Raw genomic sequence first — 10,126 nt, forward strand, 5'->3', positions numbered from 1 at the left:
AAAACAAGCAGTTCCCTTGCTCTTATAATCAGATTTTAGGTGGCAGACTTAAACACATCCTTGTAGCTGTTTTGAGAGAAAAAAAACACCTGTTCAGTTTCAGTTTTTAATGTTTAATGAGTAGTACAGGTATTCACAGCTGGAAATGGTGAGGTGAAAAGTAAAATGGTTGTCATCCTGACTTGGTCACATCTGTGTAGTTGAAGTATTTCCAGAGGTGATTTGATGTTTCAGCTGTTAGTTTCCCCCAAAGATCATTACAGAAAGTCTGCAGCAGTGCTTGTTGTTGCTCAGTGCCAAGAAAAGAGTCTGACACTGTTCTCTATCATTTCTTTTGGAAAAATCCCATAATTGAAGCTTGTTTACTTCCTTTATTTGTATTTGCAGACGCTTTCTTTTGACTCCTCTTCTCGTCCTGTTTGGTACTTGCTGGTGGTTTTGCAGCGACGGGATCTTTTGGAGCTTGTTTGGTGGCCTGAAAGTCGTCTTCTGTTTCAGAGTACGATTCACTCTCGTAGCCTTTCTCTGTCACTGTGGGGGGAAAATATATAATCAGTGTGACTTTGGGCTTGACTTGTGTGAATATGGCAATAGTGTGTGTTGGTGTATTAAACTACTTTATATTAAAGGGTCTTAAAAGCATTTTGTCTTTTATATACATGTAGAAACTCCATCAAGAGGACACAAACACTGTATAGAGGAACTGAATCAGCGCTAAACTGACTATTTTGATAATTGAGTAATAGTTCAAGCGCTTTTTATAAGCAAAAAATGCCCGAAATTTACAAATTCCAGTTTCTCAAATGATAATATCTGCCATTTTTTTAACCAATCTATAACAGTAACGTAAATATCTATGGGTTTTGGACAGTGAGTGGCGTTTTGGTAAATTGTGATGACCCATTTTGACAATTTTTAGTAGCCGATTAATCACAAAAATACTTGGGAGATTAACTGATCATCTAAATTGAGAGTTGTAAGCTTTTCATTGGTTGCACCCCTTAATCAAATTAACAACTCTCCGTAGAAGTCTTATAAAAGCAGCAACTTATTTTTTTCGGAGAATATAGTGGCCATACCATGAGTGTCATTATTACGACACCTTGTCATACTGGTGGAAGTTATAAAGATACGAATTCTGTTGTGTTTTTTAAATGAAACATATGTAGTATACATTTAACAAATGTAACAAGCCAGAGGATGAGTTTCCAGTGTCTGCTTTTCGTACCTATGCATCCTTCATCGTCTAAAAAGGTACGAGATTTCAGGACTCGTCTCCTCTTCCTCGTCTTCACTTCAGAGTTCCCTTGCTGCAGAAATAAAACCACACACACACACACACAAAAACATGAATTGTCGATGAGTTAATCAGAGACAAATACAATATTTATACATTAATATCTTATCACCAGATTCGACCACTTACGTGTGATTGTGAAACAGACTCGACCTCCTTCTTAGGACTTGGTGTTGGTTCTCTTGTTTCCATCTGCTGCGGAGAATCTGGAATGACTGAAGAGATGAACTATTAGACTTTTATAAACATAAACTGAGTAATATTTCTCTGAACTGTAGCCAAGGATATTCTTGTTATGACATACTGTACAACAGCCTGAAATGTGAACTCATAATTCAAAAAAAGATATGAATTGCTTCCCTTTGGTCAAAAATCCAAATTATTTTTCAGTGTAAATTGCAGCCCATTAAATTAGATTCATCTTTTAAGTTTTCAGAATAGGAAAAAAAGGGAAAAGAAAACTGCTCACCATCTTCATCACTGCTGTCTGGTTCAGGCCTCTTAATCCTTCGCCTCTTTTTCTTGTCCATTTTCTCATCCTCACTGTCAGAATCCTCAATTCGCTTTGTTTTGCTTCAACAAGAGAAAGACTTTAACTTGAATATATTTATAGCCATATTTGACTTTGGTGAACAAAGTCCATCATCACTCAATGAATAACCCATAATTTCAAAAGCTTTTAAAACTGCATTTTTATGGCAAGTCTTGATATTCAAGGAGAAATGCAAAATCCTGTTCTTGTCTGTGTTTCAGCACAAATCAATAATATAGTTTGAAATAATCCACACTTAAAGCCCCTTATACTGAAACACACACCTCCTGGAGTCTTTCTTGGTGTCTTTCGGTGGCTCCACTGCAGCAGCAGCTTGTTTTCTTTCAGGCGGTGAACTCTGACACTGCTGCTGTGCTGAGGAAGATGATGGAGCTGTTTCCTCCTGCTTCACAGTTTTGTCTGGTTTCTCTGAAGAAGTTGGGAAGAGTTTAAATGGACGAGTTAGAGACTGAAAAACGGCAGTGACTCCAGTGATGATAGCAACCACTACATGTGACAAACCCACATGCTGTCTGCAGACCTGCCAACCTTGAAGAAAGGTTATGAGTACCACCTTACCAGACACTTGTGCGTGGTCATGAACATATGCGGACACGGCGGCACTTTTTTTTTTTTTTTTAACCATAAAAGTCAATATGCACATGTGGCAAACAGAAGAAAAGAGCGTATGTTTACATATTCATATCTATAGGCCTAAGCCCCACACACGTCCATAGACGCCCAATATTTGTTTTATGGCGCAGATCAAGGTCAATTTCATCAATCTGATGGTAGTATTGATCATCTGCTTAAAAAATACAGTAATATGTCCTGTTGTGACAAAAAGAAAGATTTCAAGTGAGATTCGGGGGGTTCTCCCCCGAGAAAATTTTGAAACATCACATGGCGAAATCCTATTTTCATGCAATTTCATACAGAAATAGATAATAGATCATAGACAAGTGCATTACATTAGCATTCCTCATCATGTTCTTGTGTAGTACGACACCTATTAGAACTACTCTTTTCTTATTGCCTTGTTTTTTTCTTATAGAAATTCAGCAGACTCATCAAACAAAAAGTCTTTTTATCATAAGTGTGTTATAGTTATTCAGGCAGGGCACATGGTTTCATTACACAGTTGAATGTAAATTTGTCTGCAATTTGCTTACCTTGGTACAATTCTCACCAGCAATGTATCGACGACAGGCGACTTTGACACTATTTACTTCAGTGTTTGCCCTACCATTTTATTAGGGGGGCCCCGCCCCCCCCTGAAGGTCAAGTTAATTTTATTTAATTTTATTTTCTATATAGTGCCAGATCACAAAGAAGTCACTTAAGGTAACCTTTCCTATAGAACAGGTCTATACCTTGTCCTTTTATTAAACAAACTAAATAGCCTTATGTTATTTATCTTATTTACAGACCGCGTGTCATTTCTGTCTCTACATGGTCGCGTGTTTACAATCCTCCCCTGCTCACTGTATTGCGCACGGCGGAGTTTGGCCCTGTTGGGCACGCACACACACGTGCCCGCACACACACGTGCCCGCACGCACACACACACACACACACACACACACACACACACACACACACACACACACGAGTGAACACACTGGAGGGCGTAAAAAAATAAATAAAAAAGGACTCTGTGGTGGAGTGAGATTTCTTAAACGGGTGTGAGAAGGTGCTACCGTCTACCGGACTGAACACACGGTAACTCGGGGGGCATTATACAGCAATCTGATTGGCCGAAATCTTTTCGTTCCGCCTACGCACCTATATTCACCGGGTATCAACTTGAGTGACATCTTGCATAGACAAATACACTGAAACCGGCGAAATGCGCGATCGAGTGATATGCGTACTTTTAGAGCATCAAATCGTACCAGCATACTTTGATGTCAACATGCGTGCCTGGTACGCAAAATGCGTACAGGTTGGCAGGTCTGTGTCTGTATGGGTTGATGTTGGCGTTTATCTAAAAGGTGAAGAGGGTTTACCTAAAGCTGGGATTGTTACCTCTGCTTCATACTAGAGACTGTAAACAGCTCCTTGAGTGACAGGAATTGTGTCCAGAAAATGGCAGCTGGTCAATTTTTGGGAGAGGAGACTTAAGGTGCACTGCCTCTAAATGACAAGTTGTTAAAGTGGCTATAATAAGTCTCGAAAATATCTGTAGCAATCAGAAACAAGAATAACCATTATGGTGATGCAGTGAAACAGAAAAAAATAAGCCTGATAGACAAAAATATTTGAATACTACAGTCAAATTCTCAATGGCGTGTGCCAAACACCACAAAGGCACATATCCATAAACTATGCACAGAGCATGATGCTGCTGGCTACAGCTATTAAACCTTGTGTATTTTGACTCTTTTCAATGTTTTTTGTCATATTTGTACTTTTAGATTTTTTTGGCTGTATCCTTTTGTTTGCAATCTTGTTTGCCTCAAATTGCCTCAAGGGAAATATTAACCATTTCTAATCGAATCCACCAAATTATATGCAATTTAAAAGGAAACAAACAACAGAGCAATATTAGTAAGCAGACATTCCACTAAGATTTAGAAAAACCACACGAGTGATAGTGGTGATGATATTACTCACTTGCTGCTTGACTGCCAAAGAAGTTCATCATTGGATTGGCTTTTGCGGCTGGTTTGCTTTTGGAGGCTTCGACCTAAAATACAAAACACAGTAGTAAAACACTACAGCGATCGCTCTGCTACTGTGGTTCATTTCTTTGTAAAGAATACCAGGCCGTACCACAGGTGCTTCCTCTGTCTGCTCCGACTTGACGTCTTTGCTACTGTCCTGGTTCTTCGGAGCAGCTTTATTTCCAAACATTCCCATGATGCCTTTCTGTGGCTTGGTGGGAGGTTTTGAAGCATGATGAGCATCTCCATTCATGCCAGATTTTTTGTTTTCGGGCTCTGGTACAGGAGCTCGTTGGATTTCTCTTGCCTGCTGCAGCTCCAGAGACGACATGGGCACTGCAGTGGCACAGCGGATGGCACTGTATCTGCACACAAACAGAGGAGAAATTCAACACCTACAGTTAGATGTGGTTTTTCTGTCTTCCTTTTTTAACCCATAGGCTGCTGGGCTGCATTATTCACTAGCTCCCACTATAGTGTATGGAGTAGAAAATGGAAGGAAAAAGCGGACATTTTAGGGCATTTTGATTTTGTTGTTATAGGAACCATCCATTCAAGTTATTGCTCTACAGCATCTACAAAATCTCTGCAGGGTACCTGTAACTTTTAAGTTAAGCTTTTGTAAGGACCCTGATTCTGTCAGCGTTAATAAAGAATACAACATACTTGGTGCAGTTCTTCAGATTGTCTTTCACAGCATCATAATCAACGCTGTAGAGGGGGCCGCTGTCTTTCAGTAAAGCTTTCTGGACACTGTAGACGTGGACACTGACTATCAAGCTCATCTTGGATTTGAAATCTGGAAAAAAAGACACCTGAGGTTAGATACAACAGGTATCTCCCTAAATAAACAAAATAGAGAGAGACAGAAATAATCACACTAAAATAATTATTGTTTTAGTTTGCGGCCTCGAGGCTAACAGCAACAGCTACAAACAGTCAACAGTTCTGCACAAGTACAAGGTAAACATATTTACACACCTTCCAACTGGTCCTCTTTGACGACTGACACCTTGTGACTCTGTAAGGAACGTCATTGTCAGCAACATGTAATAAAAATCGTGGTGTAGAGAAATATGTAAACCATGCCAAAGCAAGTCTTGATGTTAATTCACTATGTTTCTCACCGTCTGGCCGTTGTCCACAAACTTCCCCGACACAAGATAGGTGGCATGGAGCTGAGCTGAACTTTCCTTCCTCTTGTGATCCAAATAATGGTAGAGCATCCTGAAAACAAGCCAAACATTTGAATTGTTTTATTATTAAAAAGTTCCCAGCCACTGTATTAACTATGACCTTAATTATCTTAGTAACAGTATGTGACATCACACTGTATTCCAAAGTAAGTCAGACTGATCTAGTGATTATTGAATAGTCTTCTGTATTTTTATCAGGGCTGGGTAGTGTTTACACATTACAATACCATTAGCAATACCTATATCCTTGAAGTGATACTGATACAAATAGTGTTCTTCATTTGATACCTTTTTCCCCCAACTTAATTTAATACCCATCATGGAAATAGAAACTGTCAGTATCTCGTCATGCTGAGCTGCCAACTCCATCACACACATACTCAACATCACTACACCACAAACTGTATGGGCTGTAGCTGCTGTGGTAGTGGGCCAATCACACGCTGCATTAAACCGAAGAACAACAGCTGTGATTGGCTGCGAGCAAAATCCTACACCAATTTTTTCTTTAGATCTGGGTAGAAGAAGAATTCAGGTATCCTCTGACTGGGGACCCTTTGATACTACTTGGCACCAGGTTATTTTCGGCGATACCTTAAAAAGGTTATTGAGTATCGATACCCAGCCCTAACATTTATCCAATCACAGCACATAAGGTTATATTTCACTTTCAACATGTCACTTCAAACTGAAATTTCTTATGCATCTCTTGCCATATCAAAAGCTTAGCAGTGATCAGAGCCTTAGCCTATTTTACTGACTAGTTTCTTCTTGATTTTAAGTATAATTTGGACAATTTAAGACTATATTTTGCAACGTTAATGTACAGCAGCAACATTAAGACAAAATTAAATGCTGTGGATGAATGTGAGGATTCCCTCTGTGCCCTTGGAAAAGGTTTATGAAAGAAAGCACCTTTGAAAACTGTCACCTGCCCAAAAGTCTCGCAACTAAACCATCCTCATAACAACTGAGCAACTCCATCTGCTAAAGAAGGCTGCAAGAATATTTTTGTTCAGCTAAACAGGTGGTTTCAAGAAGAAAATAAATGTATAAAAAGAGTTTTATAGAAAATATTGCTCTCACTGTGAGGTTATCATACTCAGACATCATTTTGGTATGTGTACTCAGGATGCACCTGTCAAAAAATGTAAATATGAACAGACTTATTCAATTTCTTACAGACTATATGATGCGGTGTTTGCCATTCCAGTTACCCAGTGTAAATCAAGGAAACTTTAAGTATAGTTTCATTATTACAAACAGGAAAACCTGGTGTTTATCAAGCAAACTCTTGCTATGATAATTTGGCTAAGCTTTCATATGTGCCAACAGCCTGAGGAGAGGAGCAACACTCACTGTTTGGCTGTGTTGACATGGACTCCAAGAGTGAGGCTCAGCCATTTATAGGTCACCTGTTAGACAGAAAACACATCACAACATTTGTGTTTAACATTATTTAGATTTTGCTTTACACGTGAAGAGACAGCTGGGAGTAAAAGACGATAATGAGTCGCTTGAGTGTGGCTTGCGCAGTTAGCTAACGTTAGGCAGGTTAGCTAACGTTAGCTAACCTGCCATTCTTTTTAACGTTAGCCTTTTGGTTTCCATCATTAAACTTGATGCAGATAAAAATTTTGGACCGTGTGTAACAAAGGGTCAACCTTGACTCATTTTTAACATATACATCCCACAGTATTCGTCCATTTCTGACACAAAACGTTGGCGGTTAACTGCAGGGTTAATCAACTGTAAAACATACGTTACATTTTTGATTAATTCAGGCACTATTTTGAGATAATTTACAAGCCGAATTAATCAAAAGCCCAAACGAAATCGTACATAGTTGTAAGTCATTGCATAATAACTAGAAACACGCCTTAAAAGAAAGCAAACCGCAAACCAGACAGTTTTTGGACACAGTTCAGCGGCTAATGAAAATCCGGCTAACTCGGTTCTAACGTCGGTAAATTGACATTATCTCTGTCAGAATATTGTTTATAACAGACGACATCACGCAATAAGAGTGCACTCACTATCTTATCTTGGTCGTTGACATATTCGTCGATGTTATCCAAATAAAGCTCGTCCATTTTTTCGGATTACCCGTGAACGCGGACGTCTTGTTGAACCAATTTGACTGCGCGGGAATGCAGTTTATTTACTTCCTGTTGAATGTCACATGTGCCTGCTCTTCCTTCCGGTGGGATGAGAGGCTGCAGACCGCCCTCTACAGGCCAACCTGGGCTACACAGAGATGATTGACCTGTGATGGAGATACTCTACATTCTGTTATTGTCAACAAATAAAAACAAATACACTATTTTCTTCAGTTTGAGTAATGTTGGATTAAAAACTACATTTAATATTTACACATTTAATATATTAACAAATCAAAGTCTTTTTTTGAAATTAAACTAGGCTATATGATGAAGTAGGATTTGTTGACACTAAGAAGATATAGTCTAACACCAGCCTATCTTTTAACCCTTCATACAGCGTTTGCTCAAGCTCTGTATTTAAGTGCAATATTTAGCTTCTTTACTTGAGTATGTCCACTTCGTAAAGTACTTTTCCTACAGCGTAAAACAAGGTAATGTTCTTTTTTTTATTGTAGATTAAAATTGTACAGAAAAAGCTCACTAAGTGTTGCTGTTTTAATGTAAAAATGTATCCCAAATAAATCAGCTTCTCACTTTTGACACATACGTGTATCTAAACAGTTTACTCAACCCGAGTATCTATCAATTGATCTGACTGTAAGAGAAATCCAAAAGCAAAGGTAAAAGAGACTTGTGCAGGCCATGTACAAAGCCTCATCTCCATTTTTTTGAGGGGCACAAGTTCCTTTGTAAAATTATATTTCAGTAAATGCTGTCTTTCATAAACTGCACTTGAGTAAATGTTTCGTTATTGCTTTATATCTCTGGGCACTTTGCATTACATTACCTGCATGATATAGCAAGGTCTTCTGTGGTTAATGAACTGCATTGTGTGCTGAGTAAAAAAATGCCAGCAGGGCAAGAAATTATATCTTCTGTGAATAAAAAAATATGTGTTGTTTAACTGGCTGCTCTTTTCTTGATTATATGAAAACACCTATAAAACACCAAAAGTTTTCTCCCAGGTATACGTGACGTTTCATCGCCCTCGGGTGTGATTAAGTATTTGCACTTTGAGAACAGTTTGGACTGTGATATCTCAGGTTTTTCACCGATTTTAACTCATACAACTTTTTGTACTTCACAAATACTTTTTCTCTCAGCCTCATGTTGTGAAGCCACGGGACTACTGGTCACCTTTGTCCTAAGATGGCTGAGGTTTTGGAACAGCAATGTAAAGAAACAGTGATGAATAGGAGAGGGGACTAATAAGATTTTATTAACACCAATGCCATTACCGATTCTGTTTATTGATCCAGCTCTTTATTAATTCTCTTATTGATTCCTGATCTGTTTTCCCTGTGGAAAAAAGGAGGCCAACACGGCATCAACACAACTGTTTTATTCATCATTTAAAATGGATAAAATGAGAATATGTTTGTATGTATCTATATGTATATTATTGTCAGAATTCGTTTTCATTTAGGACTGTTGGTACCTGTCTTTGTGAAATAAAGCCATGCTTTGGACTGTTTCCTCCTCTACCCTATTAGTCCTTTTTGTTGCAACTTTTCAGCAATGTCGACCAAGCCGCAAACTCCAGAGCTAAAAAATGGATCCCACATGGAAGTGCCAAAAACTGCAGTTCCTCTAATGACCACTTGAGGCTGGCTCCAGAAGCTTTCTTTGACTAACCCGTACATTTTATCAACACTTACAGTTACGCATAATTGAAGGATAACTTCGGTATTTTTCAACCTGGGCCCTATTTCCCCATGTGTATGTGTGTGTATGATTCATAGGTACAACTCGTTTTAAAATTGGTTCAGTATTGAGGGAGGCAGATGCAACCGGGAGCCGCGAAATGAGCTAAAACAGTAATGGGGCAAATGCGTCCCGTATAAGTTTGCGCATTAAAAGTGCTTTTTTTCGCTACTGACCAGTTCAGATCGCCAGTGCTATCTCTGTAAATAGCATACTAAGCGTTTCCCTTACCTCTGGGCTGTGTGACATCATCTTGCAAGAGCTTTGCTCCACTGTGTCTGTAGCTCTCTCTACTCGTGGGACAGCCATTTTCTTGAGGAAGAAGTGATTCGGGATTGGATGTCTTCTCTTCTTCGGCTGGCAGTAGTCATCTTGGGAGAAGTGAGCACTGCAGACCTGATGGTCTGCAAGGCGCAGTGTCTGGAGAGGAGTGTTAGCATCCATTTGTAGCACAACTAGCCACAACTTCAGCATCTCACCGTCTGACAAAGGCAGCCTATGAAAGCTGTACGGGGTGTTGTGCGACATCCTGTTCTTGCAATTCGGATAAGCACAAACACGAACCATTG

The 10,126-nt window shown here is 39.2% G+C and overlaps 1 protein-coding gene across 1 annotated transcript; it reads right to left on the reverse strand.

Moving 5' to 3' along the window:
• Positions 1–116: 116 nt before the first annotated feature.
• On the reverse strand, positions 117–7,862 carry pold3 (polymerase (DNA-directed), delta 3, accessory subunit). The gene is made up of 12 exons (XM_049597423.1): positions 7,728–7,862; positions 7,051–7,106; positions 5,623–5,722; positions 5,477–5,516; positions 5,162–5,294; positions 4,605–4,860; positions 4,446–4,518; positions 2,114–2,258; positions 1,767–1,870; positions 1,427–1,512; positions 1,229–1,310; positions 117–531 (listed from the first exon to the last, which is right to left on the reverse strand). Exons 1-12 carry the CDS (start codon positions 7,782–7,784, stop codon positions 326–328), a joined length of 1,338 nt encoding a protein of 445 aa, XP_049453380.1. The 5' UTR covers positions 7,785–7,862; the 3' UTR covers positions 117–325.
• Positions 7,863–10,126: the final 2,264 nt, after the last annotated feature.

This window comes from Epinephelus fuscoguttatus, linkage group LG15 (genome assembly GCF_011397635.1).
Source record: "Epinephelus fuscoguttatus linkage group LG15, E.fuscoguttatus.final_Chr_v1".
Classification (NCBI taxonomy): domain Eukaryota; kingdom Metazoa; phylum Chordata; class Actinopteri; order Perciformes; family Serranidae; genus Epinephelus; species Epinephelus fuscoguttatus.